Source organism: Hypanus sabinus, chromosome 6, assembly GCF_030144855.1.
Source record: "Hypanus sabinus isolate sHypSab1 chromosome 6, sHypSab1.hap1, whole genome shotgun sequence".
In the NCBI taxonomy this organism is placed as follows: domain Eukaryota; kingdom Metazoa; phylum Chordata; class Chondrichthyes; order Myliobatiformes; family Dasyatidae; genus Hypanus; species Hypanus sabinus.
This window is the reverse complement of record NC_082711.1, coordinates 159,527,394-159,552,962: the sequence shown is the minus strand read 5'-3', so window position 1 is coordinate 159,552,962 and position 25,569 is coordinate 159,527,394. Positions and strand designations below refer to the sequence as shown.

At 41.0% G+C, this 25,569-nt stretch overlaps 1 protein-coding gene across 1 annotated transcript in view; it reads left to right on the top strand.

Moving 5' to 3' along the window:
• acaca (acetyl-CoA carboxylase alpha) overlaps positions 1–25,569 on the top strand; it is a 286,714-nt gene that overhangs the window by 85,787 nt on the left and 175,358 nt on the right. The window contains exons 25-29 of the mRNA XM_059973293.1: positions 2,734–2,847; positions 8,852–8,965; positions 14,429–14,518; positions 15,666–15,784; positions 20,953–20,976. Coding sequence (XP_059829276.1) covers positions 2,734–2,847; positions 8,852–8,965; positions 14,429–14,518; positions 15,666–15,784; positions 20,953–20,976 — 461 coding nt within the window. The remainder of the gene's footprint in view (positions 1–2,733; positions 2,848–8,851; positions 8,966–14,428; positions 14,519–15,665; positions 15,785–20,952; positions 20,977–25,569) is intronic.

Sequence of the window (25,569 nt, the reverse complement as noted above, 5' to 3'; positions counted from 1 at the left end):
TTCATGTGATTTTAAGTAATGCTTGCCCATAAGAATCTCATTATTCTAACACAAAGCAGTATTTCCTTTGAGATTTCTGAAGTAGCTTTGAGCTGGGCTGTTCATTTCTCATGTAATCATGCCGCGGTGATGGAGAGCGAAACGGCAGCTGTTCTCTTTGCAGGCCTTCAATTTTCTTCAGAGTCCAGTCATTGAAGTGTGTAATTACATGGGGGTGTCGTGGAGGTGCTAGTCCTTTTCAAAGAGTGGGAGACTGCTTTGTTCACTGACATTGTGCGAGGGCAGGCTGCGCCCGGTTCTACTGCTGGCATTTTACAAAGGACAAAAAAAAGGAAACTTGCACATTGATAATAAAAGAACACTTTGCTGAGCTCCTGGAAAAATAATTAAAGTGTGATTTATAAAATAAAGTGGATTTTTCTTTTCTTTGTTATAGGTTGCAAGAAAGGGCCAGGTGATTTTGGTCACTGAATTTTCATTAAAGCTTCATTAAATGCCTATTCATTATGTTTTTGAATTAAAAGAAAACAAATATATAAATTTCAATGTATAAATATTTGGCTTTACAAGAAAGGAATATTGTATATTCAGTAAAGGAAGAGGACTGGAGAATCAGTGCAATTTTTGCTTATTATTTCTCATCACTCTTTGTCCTTTGACACCTTTTTTATTAATACTATAATTAGAAGTGCATTTTGCCCCATGTAATTTTTGAACTTAAAGATTGTGTCACAATATTGAAGTTCTCAGTGTTACCACAGTATTATCCCTGCCTCACTCCCTAGTAAGTGTGAATGTTGACAAGATTTCCGGGTATTGCTACTTTTAAAATCCTGCATACCTGCATGTATGATTCCGATTACATTTAACTGTTATCATGACTAGGCAGCCAACTATTTTGCACTGTAAAAGTTCCTTTCAGAAGTTATTTACATGACATGTGAAGGTATGCAGTTAACTGTCATTCACTGTGTGTTTCGTGTGGGGGGGGGGGGGGTGGGTGGAAATCTTGTCTTTGTTTGGTACTAGCATATTTTGGCCGAGCTTCTGTTTTATGAAAGGCACTGGATTGATTCCCCTTAACCTCACCCACCATCGGGAGTTCCACACATTGTTCCTGCTCACATCCTGGCTCGAAGTGGAGAGCCAAACGTGCTGATATCTGTGGCCTAGAGTTTGGCAGCAAGGCCTTGTTGGCAAGGGGGCTTCGGGTGGTGTTCAGTTGGCTTTGACAGAAAACTAGTTAAAGTCAGGTTTATTGACATAGACACAAGTGCATGTATACACAAGTATAATGAAAAGCTTACAGCCCCATCACAGGTACATGGCATCAGATAAGTCACATTTGTAAGAAAATCACAAATGAAATGTAAATTGTACGGATTTTTACAAGAAGGAACACAATTAGAACAAAACACAAAGTTGGTTTTAGTGCAGAATGATCAAAATGATCATACTTTTGCGAGACTGTAATGATTCGGGCTGTGCAGGTTAGTTCAAGAACTGAATGGTTGAAGGGAAGTAGCTGGTCCTCTGGGATTTCAAGGTTCTATACCCTGTGCCTGAAAGCTTTGCCATCAGTCAAAGTCTCTGATTGGCTTTAATGACTTTTAATTCTCTGATGTGAAGAGATTATAAAAATTGATGCTAATGATTTTTTAAAAAAAGTTATTAAGAATCTTAATTGTTGCATCTCCAGGGAAAGTATAGATGAGAGTGAAGATATAAAGTAGTGTTTGGGGAGATTTGTTGTTTTGGAAAGCTGAAAGATGGGAAGATGGCAGCATCACATTGCAGGTGTTGAAAATTGCAGAGGATAATCCTTCAAGTGAGGAAAATTCATGGTAGAACCTGAGGATGAACCAAGCCTTCTTGTAGGGAGACAAAAGCATTCACTGGAGGCTGGGTGTTGAGCCATTGTACTTCCTGGTAGCTTGTTTGTCTTCATTCACATCTTGCAACCTTGGCAAGATGCAAAACCAGAGGTACTTTGAGTAAATGTTCATAATTGGGTGCGGGGTCGAGAGTTGGCACTCTGTTTATTGCTTTATTCAGTATTTTTTTCTTCATTCCGCATTTACTGGCTTTGTAATGTTGTACACTGTTGCAGACTGCATTCTAAAAGACCATTTGCCTTTTGGCTTGGTTAGGGAACGGGGATAAGGATCGGCTTGAAAACAGAGAAAGCTAGTTCTAAAGGAACCAAGAGTCTTATAAAAATGTGGAACTTGATAAATATACGAACTATAAGATCGTGCAGAGATTTCAGTACAGTGCACAAAGGGTAAAAGGAATTTGAAATGAAGAAATAACTCTTAAGGGTAAATTGTATCCTTTTCTGCAATTTGTTTTGTTTTAAGTTCTAGTTTTTCAGTCCCACATTTGATCTTCAAACCAACACCTTTACTATCTGAGAAGATAGACTTATGGTGTCTTGAATAAGAAATAGCCTATGTACCTCTACAGTTTATTGTAAGGAAATTGTGATGATAACGTAACACAAGCTTATAATTTTTGTATTTTGTTGCAGACCTTTTATTTTAAGGGTGGATACTTGAAACATACAAGAGGCAATGTTACTACTTAGCACCATCTTTATATTTTGTGGGTTAAAAAAATTAATTCTGCAATTAATTTTCCATGCTAATTTTTTTTTCTATTTAATTTATCTTTATGAAAAGCAGTTGCATTTCTAATGTATTTTCTTTTTCTTTTGCACTTGTTTGTTTTCAGGACCAGTTGTGTGGTCGGGATCCTACCCTAACTGATGAGCTGATTGCTATTCTAACTGAACTAACGCAACTAAGCAAGACTACCAATGCAAAAGTAGCTCTCCGAGCTCGGCAGGTATGGATGATGAGTTCGACTTTGTGTCAGTTCAGATAATACTCCAGCTTGTGTATATTGTAACACTGAAAATGTGAATGCTGCTGGCAAGGCAAAGTCTTACTTTGTGGTTTGTTCTTCACCAAAAAGGATTAGCATGCCTTTCAGAGCTATAGAATATCCCAAAACAATATAAAGCCAAATAATTACTTTTGAAATAGTGTAATATAGGGAATCTCTTCCCCCAGTTTGCACACATCAGTGAGCTGAATGGCTAGGTAATTTATTTCTTGTGCAAGCTGGGAATTAATCATTGACCAATGTAGCAGCAAAACAGCTTTGACCTGATCTGAGGGAAAACAAAAAAAATGGTGGAGCAATACACACAAAATGCTGAAGGAACTCGGCAGCTCAGGCAGTACCTATTGAGAAGAATAAACAGCCAATGTTTCAGGCCGAGACCCGTTATCAAGACAGGTCCTAGCTATAGATGCTGCCTGACCTGCTGTTATTCCAACATTTTGTGTGTATTGCTCTGGATTTCCTGCAATTGCAGAATCGCTTGTGTTTAAAAGATGGTGGAAATGTGTAACAGATCAAGCAAGAGAAAGGATGTAGAATTAATGTTTCTGAAAGACGACCTTCTCCAGACATACAATACATGTTCCTATGACGGGCCATGTTGAATTGACTTTATTACTTACATCCTTCACATAGATGAGTAAAAATCTTTACGTTACATCTCCGTCTTAATGTGCAACATGCAATCATAGTAATTTATAACAATTTATGATAAACAGAACAGTCAGTGTAACATAGAAATACACTCAAATCAGCGTGAGTTAATCAGTTTGATGGCCTGGTGGAAGAAGCTGTCTTGGAGCCTTTGGTCCTGGCTTTTATGCTGAGGTACCATTTCCCAGACGATAGCAGCTGGAATGGATTGTGGTTGGGGTGACTCAGGTCCCCAATGACCCTTCGGGCCCTCTTTTCACACCTGTCTCTGTAAATGTCCTGAATAGTGGGAAGTTCACAACTACAGATGCACTGGGCTGTCTGCTCCACTCTCTGCAGAGTCCTGCGATTGAGGGAGGTACAGTTCCCATACCTGGCATTGATGCAGCCAGTCAGGATGCTCTCAATTGTGCCTCTGTAGATGGTTTTTAGGAATTGGGGGGGGGCCAATACCAAACTTCCTTAACTGTCTGAGGTGAAAGAGGTGCTGTTGTGCTTTATCACCACACAGCTGGTGTGTACAGACCACGTGAGATTCTCGGTGATGTGTATGCCGAGGAACTTAAAGCTGTTTATCCTTTCAACCCCAGGTCCATTGATATTAGTAGGGGTTAGCCCATCTCCATTCCTCCAATAATCCAAAACCAGCTCCTTTGTTTTTGCAATATTGAAGGAGAGGTTGTTTTCTAGAACCATATGTCAGAGAGTTCACTTCTTCTGTGTAGGCCACCTCGTCGTTGTTTGAGATTAGGCCAATCAATGTAGTATCGTCAGCAAATTTAATTAGCAGATTTGAGCTGTGGGTGGTGACACAGTCATCCACTCTTACCACCTGCCAGCGATCTGACAGGAAGTCCAGGATCCAGCTGCACAAGGCAGGGTCAAGACCAAGGTCTCTGAACTTTCTGTTGAACCTGGATGGAATTATGGTTTTGAATGCTGAACTATAGTCCAAGAACAGCATTCTCACATAAGCATCCTTCTTCTCCAGATATGTAAGGACGGTATGTAGAGCAGTGGCTGTTGTTTCTGTCGATCGGTTGTATAAGTAGGTGAATTGTAGTGGGTCCAGTTTGGGTGGTAGCACGCTGCAGATGTAACCCCTGATCAGCCTCTCAAAACATTTGCTTATTATTGAGGTGAGTACAACAGGAAGCTAGTCATTCAGTCATGTTACCTTGGTCTTTTTTGGTACAGTGACGATAGTGGATAATTTGAAGCAGGAGGGCACTGTACACTGGGAAAGAGAGAGATTAGAAATGTCTGTGTAAACGCCTACCAGTTGTGCTGTGCGCATCCTGGATGCTGTCTGGTCCCACAGCCTTGTGACTGTCCACTCGTTGGAAACATCTGCGTATCTTGGGCTCAGAGATGACCAGGTTGCAGGTTGTAGCGGTGGCTTTCCTCGGAGGCTCAGAGTTAGCGTCATCAAACCGAGCGTAAAAGCAATTGAGCTCGTCTGGGAGAGAGGCTGTGATGTTGGTGGCACCACTACGTTTGGTTCTGAAGTCTGTGATGGTATTCAACTTTCGCCACAAGTCACACATGCTACTCATTGTGAATCTTGACTCAGTCTCGTCCCTGTATTGTTGTCTCGCAGCTTTGATTGCTTTGCACAGATCGTAGCTGCTTTTCTTGAGCTCCTGCTGATTGCTGGCAGTGTAAGCTCTACGTCGCGTGGTAAGGGCTGCTCGCACAGAGCTATTGATCCAGGGTTTCTGGTTCGGTAAGATGCTGATCGGCTTCTGGGGAACAACATCATCAATGCGCTTCCAGTTGAAGTACGTGACTCCATCTGGGAACTCGAAAACATCCTCATCATGGAAGACGCTCCAGTTGATGTCGTCGAAGCCGTCCTGCAGCACGGAGGCCGGTTGGTCAGACCAACAGTGGACGGTTTTAACTATAGCCACCTCTTGTTTCAGCTTCTGCCTGTATGTCGGCAAAAGCAGGATCAAAGAGTGATCTGATTTTCCAAAAGCTGGGTGAAGGAGAGCCTAGAAGTGTTATAGATGGGAGTACAACAGTTGGCACGTGTGTTATCTCCACGAGGGCTCAGCTGGATGTGTTGCCAAAACTTCAGGGAGATTTCGTCAGCGATGCTCGATTAAAGCCGTCAGCGATGATGAAGGCAGCCTCTGTGTGTGCAGTCTCCAGCATGTTGATGATATGTCCCTGACATATTATCTCTACTCTCCACAGGCCCTGCTTTATCTAAGGTGCATTTAGGAAAGAGTTGCATTTTTATTTGCTAAAGCCAGTTAATTTATCTATTTTGCTGGGAACTGTAGTCTATCGTTTCAAGAAGGACAAGTTGTAGAGCTATTGCAGTAAAGTGAAGGCTGCTGCCAAAAGGAAAGGCTGGTTGTATTTGACACCTGAAAGGACTATTGCTTTCTTACTGCCTGTTATACCACAGGCGTTTAGAGCATCAATGAAGGTGGTGTTCTGGGCTTCTTTCATATCAGTAGCTTCCTCTTGATTTTCAGTATTGCAGGTTCTGGGTGGAGACTCGAGAATATTGTTGTGCTTGGTTGTATGAAGGTTCTTCATTGCTGTTTCCACAACAATTTTTTGTTTTACCACTGGGTTGTTAGCCCTGAGCTGAACCCCTGAGCCTAGCCTGTTCTCTACCCTTTGTCCTGTTTGGCATGACTGACCCTACCAAGAGCCAAAACGTAAAGGCCTCACTCCAGCCAACATAACTCTCCGGATCACTTGACGCATGCAAGCCTCCAAACCACGGCCTCTTGGAGGTGCAAAGGTGATGAACAGATTTTTTTTTAAGTGGTACTTTGGAGTGGTCTTTAGGATTTGGGTGCTTCATTCAAGGTGAATTTTGAGAATCATAGAGAAAGTAACTGATCTAGGATCTGGGTAGCCAATGGAACACAAAGGTTTGATTGTGAGAGTGGATAGGAACCACCATCTCCTTGCAGTATTTGCCTCCTGAATTCAGAGTTTAGGGGCATTGCATAGGGTGTAAAGCATGTCTCATTAACTTCAGTGCCGAATTCAAGTGGGTGCTGGCCTTCGGAGATACCGATCAGAGTAGTTCAAGTTTGAATATTACGATTTTATTTTTTTCAAGAGAAAATAAAAACCTGCAGCTTTGGAATTTGAATGTTAAATTTCCAAGACTACATGTTACAAGTTCTTGAAGTTAATATAAGCACCTTGAAATTAGTGTGAAGTATGCTGACTGAAAGGTTTTTTAAAAAAAAAACCCATGCTGGAAATACTAAATAAAAATGGAAAGTCCTGGAGGTACTCAGGAGGGCAGGCAGCATCTCTGGAGAGGAGTAAATTGTGGTCAACTATCACAGCAAACAATGAAGAAGCCAGCATAGTTGAATCTGATTTGAAGGGTGGCCCATGTTGGTGCGTCGCAAAGCCGAGGAGTAATGTGTTCGAGACGGGGTTGCAGGTGGAGTTCGTATCACTGTCGCAGTTAGAGTGAATGATTTGGAGAGGAGTCGATGCCGAAGAATTTCAATGCCCATCCACCTAACCTGGGTGAGAGGTAGGATCACTCCAGGCATCGAGCTGGTTTGGTGAGATCGAGAACAGCTTTGGGCGATGCAGCCTAACTTTATCGCTGTGCCGGAGCCCAGGTCCTAGAGTGAAGCACTACCCAGTGTTTGGATAATGTAAACATAGGTTCTGATAGACTGGAAATCCCAACTGTCGGGACCGGAGGCAAGGGTCGAGTTGATTTTGCTCGCTCTCCTTCGATATTCATTCCTCTTTCCAGCGGCTGTTATCTCTGCAAGTTTCACACTTTTTCCCCCCTCTAACTGAGATGGGTAAGATGAATAGGCTTGGGCCTAATCTGGTTGCTCTGTAGAGCGGATCTAGGGACTCAATCTGGTCCAATATGCTGTCGTTTACTTCGATTGTTTGTCTGATATGTGTGTGTTTGTGTTTTTTTTTCCCCCTTTGATGGTCTTTTTTTAAAATGGGTTCTTCAGGTTTCTTGTTTTATGGCTGTCTGTAAGCAAACAAATGTCAAGATGTTTAACTTATACATTCTTTGATAATAAATGTTCTTAAATCTTGAATCTTGAATTAAAGCTTGGTAATTCTGAGAGCAGTTTTCATTACAGTCCTGGTGGGGGGAATCAGAATGCGATTCTGATGTTATGATCTTTTATAAACATTCTTGGTAATGAAGACATTAAACCTTTGAACTAGCCACTTCCTTTTGAAACAATGTTTGTTTAACAGAATAATTATCACCAGGATAGTGTTTTTTTCTTCATATAAATATGATTGCCTACCCTTGGTTAATATTTGGTGACTGAATAACAGATGGAAATGGTCCTTCACTATTCATATACATCTGTTATTCATCTGTTAATCTGCTGTTAATCTTGCCAAGTAATTGACTCAATGCCCTTGGAAATGGTCCTTCACTATTCATATACAAGGGCATTGAGTCAATTACTTGGCAAGATTGGATGTGTACAGTGGATTCCTTTTCAGCAAAGATGTTGTGAATCTGTTCGGATATAATTACAATTGGACAGTTCTTGTATTTGTTTCATGCAAGCCTGCAAATCACAAGATTTAATACGGTTAGTTTCATAATTTGAGAGTTGAACTCACCATTTACACAATGCAACAACCTGCAGTCATTTAGTGCCTTTAAACTGAAGAAGTATCACAAATACTTTATGGAGGCATAATCAAACATTGGAATTTAGGGCAAAGGTTATGAAAGTCTTGTCAGAGAGGAGTTTGGAGGAGCTTCTTGAAGGTGGAGATCCAGATGGGACACTGGGTATTTTGATGACTAACGACGTACACAAGATTTAAATGTCTGCCAGAGTAAAATGACCCCCTACTGTGGAGTGGGAAGTTTCTGGATGCGCTTTTGCAATGTAGCTCTCACTGCGTGAGAATTATGTGCTTCTGGTTTCAGGCCAGTGCTATGGATGGGTACTCCCACAGGGTTATTTTGATTAAATGTCTTTGAAGTTGTTTTGGAAATTAGATGTTACCTTCATTGTACTCATTGATATTCTATCAGATGCAGATTTTCATTAACTATAATTTGTTAACGGTTTATCATTTGAGGGAATTTGGTACGGCCACTTGCTGTCTACTTTGTGTAGTTTCCATTTAGTGCAGTTCAATTTTCACTCTTTAACTGCTTATTGTGGTTATTGTTGGAGATCCGCAAATAATATTGTTTTATTTTTAAAATTGGTATAATTAATTTTAGTTGAGCATTTTATTTGAAAATGCACAGTGTAATACATTTCTTTTTGTGGTTCTCTCTTCACAGGTTTTGATCGCATCACACTTGCCCTCTTATGAGCTGCGTCACAATCAGGTGGAGTCTATCTTCCTCTCAGCTATTGACATGTACGGTCATCAGTTCTGCATCGAGAACCTTCAGGTGATTGTAGCTGCTTCCTGTATTTCCAATTGTAATACCAATCTGTATATAGTTGTTCTGTAATAATGCCTCTGGCCACTGGGGCACTGATTATCCTTTCTGTTTTAAATAGACATTCTGGTCAAATGCCATTGATGTTTAGAATGTAGAACAGTACGGCACAATACAGGCCATTTGGCCCACATGTTCTGCCGACCCTTACTTTAAAATCAGTGTCACCCTTCTGTCCCACATAGTCATGGCACAGTTGCACAGAGTTAGCGCGATGCTATTCCAGCTCGTGGCATCAGAGTTTGGAGTTCAATTCTGGCGCCAGCTGTAGGGAGTCTCTGTATGTCCTCCCTGCGGAGTGCGTGGGTTTTCTCTGGATATGCTAGTTTCCTCTCACAGTCCAAAGACGTACTGGGTAGGTTAATTAGTTAATATAAATTGTCCCATGCTTAGGTTAGGGTTAATCGGGGTTGTGGGTTACTGGGCCTGCATGGTGTGAAGGGCTGAAAGGCCTGCTCTGTGCTGTATCATTCAATAAATAAACACCCCTAATTTTTCTTTCATCCACCTGCCTGTCAGAGAGTCTCTGAAATGTCCCTAATATATATACCTCTACCATCAACTTGGGTAGTGAGTTCCATGCACCAACTAATCACTGTTTTTTTTTAAAAAAAGCAAACAAAAGAAAAAAAAAATCCCCTGAGCAGTATCGGTTCAGTGGTGTGAATCGGCAAGTGTACGTGCAGCTGATTAATTGGGCCTCCTACTCGTGGAGGGCTCTTTCGTCAGCACGGGTTTTCAAATAAGCGTAGCTCCCACTTTTATGTTGCACATCGTGTACCATTACAAACGTGATTCAATAAAAATGTTTAGTCATTCTTGTTTGGTGCATATGTAACATTTGGTGATGAGAATGGAATTTAAACAAGAATGACAGCCTTACTCCAAGCACCTAATCTGTTTTGGGCCACAGCTATGGCAAAACTGACTCTTGGAACCTGGTTATAATGGAAGGAAGCCTTTCTGGACCACATTGAACTCCTACCAATTTTAACACCAGCAGCAAACATGGATGAAGCACTTGGGAGAACTCAGCCAGAAGTACTTCGATACTCTGCACCTATCTGAACAAATTAGAACTGACAGACTCATTTGATCTATCTGGGAGTCACAGGACAATGTCCTTTATGGCACGCTTCATGTTTTCACAACTACAGAGACCTCCACTGAGAAAGTGGATGAATTCATCTCAGGTCTGACCCTCCTGGTGCAGAAATGCAAGTATAAAGATATTCAGCCGAGCAAATTCGAAGAAGCGATGCTTATTGAAGTGTTGATTGTTGAAGCCTAAAACTGGAGGACACAGGAACACAATTTGTCCAGCGATGAAGCATGCTCCATGGCTCACCACTGATTCAGGCAGTACTGGAAAAAGAGCCCCCTCCCAAAAACCGTCAATGCTGGCCAGTGGTTGCCGACCCGCAGGCCTATAGTCTCCACAGTGATCACATAAATCTTCACAAAGATGCCATTGTGTGGGGGGAGTCATGCCCAATGGTCCGATTGTAAGCATAAAGAGTCAGTCTGCCAGTTCTATCAGAAGGTGGGGTACCTTGAGGTGCTGTGCTTTGTTGGGAGCAATGTGCCGTGAGAAAACTGCAGAATTCAACCATCAATTCCACACAAGGAGACAGCTAGAGCAAAGAAGTGGCCACTATTTTCCAAACCTATGACATGGGCCATCAAAAGCAGCCGTCTTACTTTTGGTTACATGCACAGTAGATAACCATCCCAATGAAATTTGAGCTAAGTACGTGGTCAGCCATCACAATGGTAAGCAAATTATCCTTATGCTCAATTCCAAAATTATGACTGCTGAGATCTGTGTTCTACATCTACGCTGGAGATGGTGTGGTGTCTTTACAGCAGAAGTGGTTCACGAGGGGGCATGTTTCATTTACCTGTGTATGTGATCGGGAGAGCAACAGCCTAATTTGCTGAGCAGAAATTAAATTAAATCAATTTCATTGGTACTGTCATGCTTCAGCTCTATTAGTGGGACCCCTGCATTGGATTCTCTATTACAAAAGTACCACTGAGGTTTTCAAGCTGACACTTCTGGTCAATATTGTGTTCTGGTGGCTTAGTTCACATTTAAGGAGAACTGCCTGCCTAAGTTTTACAAGGCCGTGTACAGTGGGCCCAAAGGTAGAAAAACTTGACTAGCCACAGAGACCAGATTTCCTGCAACTGGCTGTCCAGAAGTGAATTAGTGGCATGCAAGAGGCTATAAAACTAGAATGCACACTAGTCTGCAAACGTTTGGTGCCAGAGATAAAGTCTACATATGCATCTCAAGGAAGAAAATTGGCTACTGGCTGTCTTTCAGCATTGTCACAGTCAAGTGGCAGAACTTGAGCTGACAGGCAGGCGAATTGTTCAGTGACATTTGGATCATGTGCGTCAGCAAATTGACAGGGGACCCAGCAGCATCCTCTGCTGATGAAGCCAGTATCCCAGCAGATGAACCAATGGATGCTTCATCAAGAGAAGAGGAGATTCACAGTCCACTGCCCTTGAAATTGGCTAACAAGGAAGGGACAGAGAGGGAAGCTGCCTCTGCAGCAGTTCATGGGAGTGCGCTGGCCCACTGACCGGTGCCAAGCGGGACTGACGTTTCATCATTTCTCTCACTTTACCTCACTTATTCCCTTGGCCGGCTGGCGGCGCAGTGGCATCAGCGCTGGACTCCAGAGCGAAGGCTTCAGAGTTCGAATCCAAGTTGGGCCACCCCCGAGCACGCTTTCCACCCATGCCAGGTTGAGGATGAGCTAGCCACTCGACCTCGTTTAAAAAAAATAATACAAGGGTCGAGTCAGGAACATTCATATCATGGCCCAGTTAATCTGACAGAACACCAGTCCTGACACCATGTGCTAGACAAGAATGGCTGACTGTCTGGTGCGACATGTTTACAAAAAACTTATTCTCTTCCTCTGTGGTTCCCATCTAGAGGAGAGGGGGCTGAACTACATTCGATTGAATGCATGAATTCACGTGGCTGATTGATTGTGTCGTAAATCGATTGGGTCTCCTATACGCAGAGACTCGTGGGTTTTCGAGTGCGCACATCTTGTTTGTAGCTCCCACTCTGCAAGTTGCCCCGCATACGCCATTACTAACATGACTCAGTAAAAATGTTTAATCAGACTACCCCATTGTCATTCTTGCTGAATGCATATGTAATGCCCCCTATACTTTGCTCCAAGCACCTTAAAGCTGTGCTTCCTCATGTTCGCCATTTCTGCCCTGTGAAAAAGTTTCTAGCTTGCCACTCCATCTAAGTTTCTTAATCATCCTGTACACCTCTCGTACTTATTCTCTTCAAAGAGAAAAGTCCTAGCTTGCTCAACCGATCTCCATAAGACGTGCACTCTAATCCAGGCAGTATCGTTGTAAATCTCTGCACCCTCGCCAACATCCTTTCTATAATGAGGCAACCAAAACTGAACATAATGCTGTCAAGTGTGGTTTAACCAGAGTTTTCTAGAGCTGTCACGTTAGATCGTAGCTCTTGAATTCAATCCCCTGACTGATGAAGGCCAACACACTTTATACGGCCTTAACCATCCTGCAGCTTGCAGTGCATCTTTGAGGGATCTATGGATGTGAACCCCGAAATTGCTCTGTTCCTCCACATTGTTAAGAATCCTAACATTAACCCTGCACTCTGCCTGATTCAGGCTTAACCTTCCAAAATGAATCACTTCAAGCTTTTCCAGAGTGAACTCCTTCTGCCACTTCTCAGTCCAGCTCTGCATCCTATCAATGTCCTGTTGTAACCGACAGCAACTTTCTACACTGTCTACAACACCACCAACCTCTGTGTTATCTTCAAATTTACTAACCCACTCTTCCACTTCATCCACGGTATTTATAAAATTAGTAAAAGAGCAGGTGTCCCAAAAACAGATCACTGAGGAAAGGAACACCAGTAGTTTCCGACCTGCAGGCAGAATATGCCCCATCTACTACCACCCTCTGCGTTCTTTGGGCAAGCCAATTCTACATCCACACAGCTGACTTTCCCTGGATCCCATACCTACTGGCTTTTTGAATGAGTCTACCGTGGGAACTTTGTCAAACATCTTACTAAAATCCATATGCATCCAGTTGCCTTCTCCGCCGTCTATTTGTCTTATTATTTCCGCAGAGAATTCAATCAGTCTCATGAGGCATGACCTACCCCTCACAAAGCTATTCTTAATCACACTATTCTTGTCCAAATGTTCATAAATCCTGTCCAATAGTGCGCTCACTACTGACGTATGACTCTCTAATCTATAATTCCCAGGGTTATTGCTAATACCTTTCTTGAACAAAGGAATAATATTTGCACCCTCTAATCATCTGGTACTATTACTATGACTAGTGAGGATGCAAAGATCATCGCCAAAGGTGCAGCAGTCTCTTCCCTCACTTCCTGTAGTAACCTGGGGTATATTCCATCTGTCTGAGGATAAATATCTTAATGTTTTTTGGAAGTTTCAGCACATCCTCTTTCTGAATGTGAACGAGTTCCAGCATATCAGCCTGTTCTGTGCAGAAGTTGATACGTGCAGCTGGCCCAAAATATTGACTGTTTATTCCCCTCCATAGATGCTGCCTGATTTGCTGAGTTCCTCCAGTATTTTGAGTCTCTTGCACGAAATTTCCAGCGTCTGAGGAATCTTGTGCGTTTAAGTAATCAACTTGGGGGAAAAAAATGAAGAAGTGTAATAGAAAGGGAGTCTGAAGTTAATGTACTTCTTCATGTTAAAAAGCAGTGCCAGAGAGTAGAAACACTTCTGTGCTGCTGGAAAAGAAAAGCAGCACCTTGGAGACCTCTTTGACTTGGTCAGATACTATTGTACTCTTCTTTTGCTGAGGACACATGCAACACCTACTTGGTCTTCAGCGAGAGATCTTGCATATGAATTTGGGGTGAAAAATTGTAGGGGTGGTCTCATAACTGTACAACACAGAACAGATGCAAAATAGTGTACCATCTGGTTACGTTCACTAGATACTGTTACTCCCTGTGTTATGTGGGGTGATGTTGTGGAGAGTTTGCATTCCCAGAAAACTGCCTGTATTGTGATTTTCTGGAACGTGAAGCCACCCCCGTGTATGCATCAAGAAGTAGGGGTTGGAAAAGAATAAAAATTGACATGCACATTTTATGGGACTGAAATTTTATTCTATATCTCAGAATTTTTGATAATGATTTGTGAATTCCTATAAGGGCTAAATTCCATTACCTGATCTGCTGAAACATGGATGTTGCCTGTATTAATGTTTGAAAATAATCTTTTTTGAAATGATTTTGACTTCTATGAGGATATTATCTGTAATTATTGCACTGCAATATTAAAACTTGACTTGTGCCATATTTATTAAAACTTGTTTCTGCATTCTTTTTTCTCTTTACAGAAGCTAATCCTGTCAGAGACATCCATCTTTGATGTTCTTCCCAATTTCTTCTATCATAGTAACCAGGTGGTGAGAATGGCAGCTCTGGAGGTGAGTGTCACACAGTGGGGCTGGAGGTGAGATGAGAAGCTGTTTCTCCTCAGGAGCATGCAGTACTCGACTTCCTGTCTGAGAATGAGTTAGGGCAAGTAACTGAAATGACAGTTTGGGAGCACTTTGGCACAAGTGACCATAAATCTACTAGTTTTAAGGTGGTAATGATTAAGGATAGGTCAGGTGGGTTCTATGTGTTTATGGTCCTAAACTAGAGCAGGGTTAATTTGGAATTAAACAGTTGATTGGGTGAGCCTGTTTGAAAGGAAAAGAATGGATGGCAAGGGTGAGGTATCAAGAATGTGGTAGCAAGAGTCCAGGAAAAGCACATTTTTGTTAAGGTGAGAGATAAACCATCAGTGAGTGCAATTACATTGAACGCAGCCAACAAGAAAGCAATTGCTAGAAGGATATGAACTGAATGCAGGAATTTAGGACCAGCTACGTAGGTACCATGGTCAACGTTGTTGGACCAAAAGGCTCCTATCCATACCAAATTGCTCTGACTCTATATATAAAATTGGATATCTGAAAACTTTGTTAAGAATAGCCATTTCTGTTTGTGGGCTCTTTTTGAGTTACCGGTTACACTGAAAGGAAGGTATCCAAAACCATTATATTTACTTTTAATTTTCTGGCAAAAGACTTGACCTATATAGGGCAGGGTTTTGGAGGTGCCACCAAAGGGCCATTCAACCTGTGTGAGTTTGAATTTGAATCGTTTGGCTGTGGAAAAATAAGAAGAGTCAGGAAAAGGGCCCTTAGAGCATGCTGTAACTAAACTGACCACTGTCCTCCATAATCCCTATGTTCCTGATATCAAAAATCCATCACTTTGTCCCTTGCATAGAATGATTGCAGATCCCTCTCCAAGAGCCTGTGGGTATTTGAAAACTTTCAACTTTCTAAGTAACATGATTTCTCCTTAAGTCAGTCCAAAGCACCCCTCAATCTGAGAGTATATTCTGACCCTTCAGCAAAGAGAACTCGCCAATGTTTGCCCTGTGAGTGAATAGAGCTGGGTAATAGGGGAGAAAGGTTAGATGAAGTAAAATAATTTGCTTCTCATTAAGTACCTAGATTGTCTCTTCTCCACTGTATCCAGATGACAGAGTTTGATGTAATGTCTGCCATTTTCGTGCAGGTGTATGTGAGACGAGCCTACATAGCATATGAGCTGAACAGTGTACAGCATAGGCAGTTGCAGGATGGAACTTGCATTGTGGAATTTCAGTTCATGCTGCCCACGTCCCATCCTAACAGGTAAGCTGTCTCCCTTGGTATCTGTCTGTTAGTAGCCGAAGGCAGCAAATGCAGACTCGCCATCCAGAAGCTGACCAATTCTGTAGGACAGTGGCCGATTCATCTTGACTTTGATGTTCGACTAAAAAATGTCATCTTAGCTCCATTAAACACTGCATTTGTCAAGATCTGCAATTGTGTTTTTTTTCCACCCCCGGGAAACGAATGACGATAGACAGACAATAGACAGTAGGCGCAGGATTAGGCCATTCGGCCCTTCTAGCCAGCACCACCATTCACTGTGATCATGGCTGATCATACACAATCAGTACCCCGTTCCTGCCCTCTCCCCATATCCCTTGACCCCGCTATCTATAAGAGCTCGATCTAACTCTCTCTTGAATGCATCCAGAGACTTGGTCTCCACTGCCTTCTGGGGCAGAGCATTCCACATATCCACCACTCTCTGGGTGAGAAAGTTTTTCTGCATCTCTGTTCTAAATGGCCTACCCCTTATTCTTAAACTGTGGCCTCTAGTTCTGGACTCACCCATCAGCGGGAACATGCTTCCTGCCTCCAGTGTGTCCAATCCCTTAATAATCTTATATGTTTCAATCAGATATCCTCTCATCCTTCTAAATTCCAGTGTATACAAGCCCAGTCGCTCCAATCTTTCAACATATGACAGTCCTGCCATTCCGGGAATTAACCTTGTGAAACTACGCTGCACTCCCTCACTAGCAAGAATGTCCTTCCTCAAATTTGGAGATCAAAACTGCACACAATACTCCAGGTGGGGTCTCACCAGGGCCCTGTACAGCTGCAGAAGGACCTCTTTATTCCTATACTCAATTCCTCTTGTTATAAAGGCCAGCATGCCAGTAGCTTTCTTCACTGCCTGCTGTACCTGCATGCTTGCTTTCATTGACTGATGTACAAGAACACCTGGATCTCGTTGTGCTTCCCCTTTTCCTAACTTGACTCCATTTAGATAGTAATCTGCCTTCCTGTTCTTGCCACCAAAGTGGATAACCTCACATTTATCCACATTAAACTGCATCTGCCATACATTTGCCCACTCACCCAACCTGTCCAAGTCAATGCAATTCAGGATGGGCGTGGGAAAGAAAAAAATGGAATAATTCTGATTTTCAGATTCAGATTTATTTATCACATGCACATGGAAACGCACAGGGAAATGTGTTGTTTTGTTTCTGTTTTGTCTCTTGTTCATTTTCATAGTGACCAGTCTCGTCAGGGTTGCAGAATTCATCGGTTGAATAATTGTAGGTATTCCCATGCTAGCATTTGTTCAAAGGTTAATTTATTATTACCAAAGTATACAACGTGAAATTCTTCTTGTGTCCTTCCTCCTCCCACTGGAGCTATTTTTCTTTCTGTTTAATAAAGTTCAAAGTAAATTTATTATCAAAATGCATATATGGCACCATATACAACCTTATGATTCCTTTTCATTTGGACGTACACAATGACCATAATACAGTCAATGAAAGACTGCACTAACAGCGTGGGCAACCAGTGTACAAAAACAACAAACTGTGTAAATACAAGAAGAAGGGAGAAGAAAAGTAATAATAATAAATAAATAAGCAATAAATATTGACAGCGTGAGAAGAAGAGTCCTTGAAAATGAGTTCAGAGGTTGTGGGACAGTTCAGTGATGGGGTGAGTGAAATTGAGTGCAGTTACCCTGCTAGTTCAAGAGCCTGATGTTTAAGGGTTAATAACTGTTCCTGAACCTGGTGGTGTGAGTCCTGAGGTTCCTGTACCACCTTCCTGATGGTAGCAACATGAGAGAGCATGTCCTGGGTTGTGGGTGTCCCTCATGATAGATGCTGCTTTCCTGCAACAGTGCTCTGTGTGGATGTGCTTAATGGTGTTCTGACCCACTGACTGCAATGTTATAATCACTCGGATCCACAATCCTATTTTCTTTTTTTTTGTTCCAACTCAGTTTTACTCTATAATTGTGCATTGGGCATACTTGCAACTGGGCGAGCAGGATGAAAATATATTTGTTTTGATAGAAAATTTTGGGTATCTGGGGGTGATTATGTTGTCTTCTATTTTTCTTGTAATAAAATACTATTGAACAATCATAACTGTGCAGACAAGATCAGTGTTCTGGCACAATGATTGCTGGAAAGGTGAAGTATCCATTACCATGCTCATTTCAATACTGATGCAACTTTCAAATGATTAGCAGTTCAGTTTCGATCTTCTTCACATCTCTGAACAGTTATTCTATAGTGTTATGGCACCCATGTGTGACTCGTACAGGGAAGTTTCTCCTCTGCCTCAGATTGGTAGACATTGGATTACTTAGGACATAACAGTATGAAAGTCTTCATCACTGCTGTCCTGCAGTTCTTGATCTTGAATGCCTTTAAAATGTTACATAGACACTCAGTGGCCACTTTATTAAATACTTGTATACACCTGCTCGTTCATGCAAATATCTAATCATCCAATCATGTGGCAGCAACTCAATGCATAAGAGCATGCAGGCATGGTCAAGAAATTCATTTGTTGTTTTAGACCAGATATCAAAATGGGTAAGAAATGTGACCTAAATGACTTTGAACATAGAATAATTGCTGCCGCCAGACAGAGTGGTTTGTGATCTCAGGAATTGCTCATTTCTTGGGATTTTCACACGCCACCATCCCTAGAGTTTATATAGAGAGTAGTGTACAAAAAAACAGAAAAAAATCTAACGAGCTGCAGTTCTTTGGGTAGAAACACATTGTTAATGAGAGGGGTCAGAGGCAAATGGCCAGACTGGTTCAAGCTGACAAGAAGGTGACAGTAACTCAGATAACCGTGCGTTACAGCAGAGCATCTCTGAGCACACAACGTGTTGACCATTGCAGTGAATGGACTACACCATGTTTCATTCCTGTACCTAATACTGTGGCCACTGAGTGGTTGCAGTTGGTCCGTAGCACTGGCTGTCTCCTGTTAACTGGGTCACTTTTAATGTTTTTAATAATTTTCATCGGTGCATCTTATTTTATACTCTTTTCAACCTTTCTCTCCCACAAGCATTGACTCAAACTGGAATACCTCACTATGTATTCCTCTTAACTCATTAAGTGGTCTTTCTTTAGCTGTGAAACTATACAAGGGTTGTTTGTAAGTTGGCTAACCAGGTGAGTTGGGTGAAGCCTTTTGTTCAGATTGCATTTCTGTGGACAGATTTGTGGAATAATGGCCAGTATTGTAAATTATGACTGCTTTTCTCTCTCCTTTCTCAGTATGTGTATGGTGTTGCCAGTTATAACTGCATAATTTCACCCTCCTCACTGAGATAACTTGATACAGAAGTCAAATGAAATTCTACAACTGCCTTGTCCTGTGTGTGCCGCTTCTAGGGTCAGCGTAGTTGCCATTTGAGTTAGCTGCCATTCTTTATAGTTTATGTAACTCCTACCAAAGGTGGAGTAAACAATGAGATTAGATTGTGAATTTGCTGGAACGAAATGGTAACTTCATTTACCTATGCAAGATTTAAAAAAAACAATATATACAGTATTTGTCATTATTACAAAACTTAGTCTTTCATAAAGAAGATAGTATGCTACTTTAAATCAGATGTGACCAAATCCAATTTGAGAATCTTCACAGAGTTCTATTAACATGGAGTGTTATGATATAATTGTGATAAAAGAGCCTTCAAACTGTTTTGCAGAAAAATAGCAGAATACATACTTTTAGCAATAAGTATTAACTGTGTAAATCTGTTTTATGGCTGAGATCTAGGGAAAGCTGTGTGGTGTAATTTGTTTTACTGGAGCATGCCCAATGCAACAATATCACTTTAAATGTTAATGGCAGTAAGGTTTACATAAGTGAAATGCATCAATTCTCACCTTATTATGCTTCGCCTTCTGATTTATAAAAATGTGGCCTGCACTGTCACCAAATCACGGCTTGATTTAAATGCCACTATTAGCATGCATCTTGCCTGTGTATTTTTTCCCCACATGGAAATCTTGAAGGAATGAGAGCCACTTCTGTCAGATGAAATGTTTCAGATGCAAAGACTTGAATGTCGTGAAAATAAAAATGAAATGAAATTTTCTAAGCTGATGGTAAAGGCTAAGAGAAATTTTGATTGCATGTGTATGAAGATCAATCAAAACTGGAGGGAGTTGTAGCCTGTTTTTGTGTGTTTACATTTAGGAGAGCAGGTTGAGATCCTGGTTCCAGAGCTTTTATGTGCTGTATCATGCAAACCACATAAGTTCCAAGGTGACTCAGTTTGATCACAAATTCAGTTCTTGATGTGTGGAAAATCACAAGATATTTATGTATTAATTAAAAGGACCGTAATCTATGCAAAGCAGGAAGATTTGACTGATAGGAGTACTCGGGGCTAAATCCTGGCCCACCATAAAAGGGCAGTGGTACGGTAGCTGAAATAAAGTCCATTGCATTATGCAAGCATTTTGTATAAACATTAGCTGTTTCATTTTAAAATAAATTGCCTGAACACATTGTTATAGAGTTGATCATAATATGGCCTCCAGGCAATTCAATGCTTTTCAAGAACACCAAGGCGATTTGTGCAATTCATGAGTCAAAAGGGTCAGTGAGGAAAGCCATGTAGTGAATGTTTCTTCTTGCACTTCTTCCTAGACTGAGCCACAGTAATTGAATAAGATTGAAATAAAATGCTTTTTAGCGGGTGTTTTCACATGTCAGTGGAATCCTCCTTTATGCCATACTCAGATTTGTATGGGAGCGCAAGTGGAGCAAAACGATTCTAAGGCACTTTATGGGGGTGTTCCCAAACAAATAACTTGATGCTCATGTATGGAATTCCCGAGACAGGTCATCAAAAGCTTGGTCAAGGAGATGGGATTCTTGTCTGGATAGAAGTACAGGTGTAAAGAGGTGGCAATTCAGAGAAGGGACACTTCAACCTGGGGCATTGGCAGCTGAAGACTTTGCCAGTGGTGGAACAAACAATAAGAAGATCCATCAGTTTTGAACGGACATCTTTTTTGAAAGCAGTTCAATCACAAATGCAGTTGCTGAAATGGTGCATGAGTTTAAAATCATTTCAAATTCTAATTCCTGGTGAAAGTGAACTTTAACTTGATAAATGATAATAAATGATAATAATCCCCTTTACTAACCTGCTGGTAATTGTTTGATTTCAGAGGGAACATCCCCACACTTAACAGGTACTGTACAATCGTTTTATAATTTTATATAATTTATAACATTATGCAGTTGATTTCTCGTAATTTGAACTGGACTTACAAACATAAATAGGGGAAGGAAACATCATCTCATTTTGTGAGAAAGCTCTTAATAAAGTTACTGTTCTACTTAAACTACCATTCTTGCTGCCTTTTTTCATTGATTTCTTCACTACTTTCCTATAGTTTCAGTTACCAGTTCCTTGTGATCACCAGGATTTATTGAACAATATGGATTAATCATTAAATAAAGTAAAATACAGCTTTATTCCATTGTATCTTTGAGAAAATCTATCTCCACTTTCCTCTTGACCATATGGCCACCGAATGTAAATTTGAGTGAAGTTTGCGCTATTTGAAAGCATGATCTCACAAACAAGAGAAAATCTGTAGATGCTGGAAATCTGAGCACCACGTGCAAAATGCTGGAGGATCTCAGCAGGCCAGGCAGTGTTTATGAGGGGGGAGGTGGCGGGAAGTACAGACTGTACTTATTTTCCCACAGAAGCTACCTGGCCTGCTGAGCTCGTCCAGCATTATATGTGTGTTGAAGGCATGATCTTGTGCTTTAAGAAACTGATGTGCTGCAAGGACCATTTTAAGTTACAGACCTGCTCTGCAACTAAACAATGCAGAGCATGTTACTTAGTGCATCCCTTCCTCTGGATCCAAAGTGAATTCTAACTTGGAAGTTTTAAAGGATTTTAAAGGATTTCCTTTCTGAATTCCCCCCCCCCCCCCCCCAAGAACTTAGTCCAATTATTGTAGAAGTTCCCGGTGCTGGATTGGATATTTAATGAAAATGAGTGCTCAGATGTGTCGTAGAGATCAGAGTGTTATAAGCATAGAAGCAGGCTCTTCGCCTACCCTCTTAATGCTGACTGTCATGCCTATTGATACTAATCCCATTTACCTGCATTAATTCCATATCCTGTTATGTCTTACTCATTCAAGTTACCCATCCAGATGCTTCTTAAATGTCATCATTGTTCCACCCTCCTCCACTTCCTTGATAGTATTCCAGAGATCAGCTACTTGTATGAGATACTTCCCTTCAGGTTCCCTTTTAAACTCCCTCCCTCTTGCCCTAGACTTCTGTCCTGTAGTTTTGAGCCCTCACTCTGTGAGGCAGACTCTGTGCCTTGATTGATGCATTCTAACTCATGATTGAAGTAAATTTCTATACCTTTGTCATGTTGCCTCTCAGCCTACTTTGGTCCAAGGAAATTAGATTCAAAGTTCAAAGTAAATTTGTTATCAAAAGTACATGTATGTCACCTTATACAACCCTGAGAATAATTTTCTTGCAGGTATACTCAATAAATCCATAAGAGAATAGTAACCATAATAGTATGAATGAAAGACTTCACCAACTGTATATACAATCAGTGCGCCAAAGATTATAAACTGTGAAAATACAAAAAGAAACTAACAATAAATGAATAAGCATTAAGTATTGAGAACATGAGATGAAGAGAGCTTGAAAGCTTGAAAATTGGTTATGGGAACATTTCAGTGATGGGACAAATGAAGTTGAGTGAGGTTATCCTCACTGGTTCAAGAGCCTGATGGTTGAGGGATAATAACTGTTCCTGAACCTATTGGTGTCAGTCCTGAAACTCCTGTACCACCTTAATGAGAAGAGGACATGACCTGGGTAGTAAGCGACTGAATTTTATGTTGTCTGAAGTGAAGAAGTATTTGGTACCAGTATTGGTTTATTACTGTCACATGCACCAAGATACAGTGAAAAGCTTGTCCTGCATGCTGTTTATACAGATCAAATCATTACGCAGTGCATAAATCTAGAATAAGGTGTAAATGCTACCTATAAAACTGATAAATGATAAAGTGCAAGATCATAACGAAGTAGATTTTGAGGCCAAGAGTCCCTCTTATTGTTGAAGAGGTCCATTCAAGAGTCTAATAACAGTGGGATAGAAGCTTCCTTCAGCCTAGTGGTATGTATCTTCTACCTGTTAAGAGGGGGGAACGAGGTGGGTGGGGTCTTTGGTTATGCTGGCTGCTTTACCAAGGCAGCGAAATGTATAGACAGAGGCAAAGGAATGGGAAGCTGATTCCTGTGATGTGCTGAGCTGTGTCCACAACTCTGCAGTATTTTTGTGGCCATGTACAGAGCAGTTGAAATGCCAAGTTTGAGGAATTTTATCTCCTGACAACTTTCAGAAGACAGTGCAGATGCATAGGGAAATTGACCTTTGTCCTTTTACCTACATTCTGACAACTTATTTTAAATTCCAGGAGCCATTGAGGGTGGTGTTACCTCCTACTTTCCAAATGCAATGATTCTGCTGCAGGCTGTTTTTCTGGGCATTCATTTATAAAATTAGCCAATGTTGTATACACTTCTACAGCTGACAGCGAGATACTGCTTCTCACTATTTGAGTTACAGCACAGCACGCAACCTGACAGAGGCTGAGGAGGTATATTCCTATAGTAATGTTGTGCCATTCCATGTGAAACATAATATCACCCACAGAAAGGGCAGTATTCACAATCCCAGTAAATCTATTTACCTCCTTGGCAAAACACAGCAGTAAAATAGCATTGATTAAAAAGTATTTGAGCTTGTGTGTATGCAGTTAAATAATTTTTTTCTTAGCCTGGAACAAAAATGCAATTTAGTCACGGACCCACTCCGTAATTTTCCTTTTTGAAGTGGGTCCAGGGTATTAATTTGAAATGACTGGTTTGTTGTATAGTTGCACGCTGAGTTATTTTAATGTCGGGAATTGCAGAGGTTTGCAATTGGCTGACTGTTCCCATGTCTCTTGAGAAAATAGTTTTTGTTTTTTCCTTATTCCAAATGAGTAGTTGTGAACCAGTATTACTATGAAATCCATAATGAGGTGCTGGTTCTCCCTCTCACTACAAACCATATTTCAGCATTCTTCACACTGGGGTCAAAAAATGACCGCTTTCAAAATTTTAATTAAAAATAGATATTAACTTTATTAGCCATAATTAATACTGAATTATAGATTGCCTTATCCCCTATTAGAAAACTCACTGTATTCCCTTGAACTCTAACAGATAATCGACTGGTTCACCCTGGAGAGTAGAGCAAAGTTTTTTTTTCTCTCTCAGTATCTCCAGTGTAAGTACAATCTGGTGAACTGGATATGATTATCTGCATAAGACACTTCACAGTTTAGGCCTTGGATTGTATTTTAGTGATGCGGAATGATGTTTGATCCATAATTTGCCAGCAGAGCATGCCTTTGTGAACCTTAACATTTAAGAGAGAATAAAGTTCTTCGAATTCATATTTTTCTGACTCCCTTCAAGAAATTGTGCCCTGGGATGAGAGAGGAGCACAAAGCCATTACGTAGAATTACTAGGTTGAAAGGCTCTAGGTTAATTTCCTGAAATCTTAATGAGTTGGTAGAAGGTGAAAGTGAGCCAGACTCTTTTTTTCGTTCTGTTCGCAACCTAGACACGCCGAGAAGAGCATGTGCGAATATTGGAAATGGTCTGATTTGAAGACTTGCAGGTGCTTCTTATCCAGGCTGCTTACTGCTGATTCCCAAATCCCGAAGAATGAATAAATAATGTGAAGAATTGCACTGGAACAAATAATGGACAGTACCTGAGGACTTGTGTTTCGGTTTGAGTTGGGGCCAGGGGAGTGGGGGGCAGGGGAGGTGGTGGGGGAAAGAAATAACATCTGAACTGCTTGAAAATGTGATCATTTTCACTATGGCACAGTCTGTGAAACGGATATGCTTAATTGTATGCTGTTCCAATTTAGCAAGTGAAAGTGTCACAGTGTACTTGATCAAGCAGAGAGGGACGTTCCTGCTTTTTACGGTATAGTAGAGAGCTGAGGTGCCCATTAACATTGAATCAATTTTACCTGCGCAAGTGATTTCATTTATTGTGCTGGGAAGCACCTTGTCCCTTGTTACATTAAAAATTCCAAAAAAAAATGATTGGAAACGTGCTCCAAATACAGACCATCGGTATAGAATGGGACCTAACTGGATAAACACTTCATGTAGCAACTTGGCAGCTGGCCCCATTAATGCAGAACTTTTCATGTCAAATTGAGCACATTTGGAACTTTAAAGAAGCAATAATTAATTTTGTTATTGTAAGTTAGTTTTGGCAGATTGTTGACCTTTGATGTTTTGAGATGGGAATCACATGGCCCAGTAAGATCCTTTCAAATTATCAATAAAAAGAGAGGCAAAACAAGATGGTTAGTCTTTCTTGGACCAGTCCATTGTGTTAATGATATAATTTGACACATGCTTCAGATATCTCGCTCCAATATTCAAAGGAGGCTAAAACTTGAAGCCAATTCAGGAAACACCGGGATTCCTCTTCAGTGTTTACGAGAGTCATTTGAGTCATAGAAGAAAGCAAATTGTGCTTAATATTATTACTACAATTAGCTAGTGACTTACTCTCAAGATATGTACAAATTCTCTACTCGCTGAATGCAGTGTTTACTACATTAGGGTGTGGTTGGACTCTTGAAAAAGTCATGTATAGTGGAAGTGTAGAGGTCAGCAAAGAGGATAATCGGATGTACTGTAGGTAATGGAAA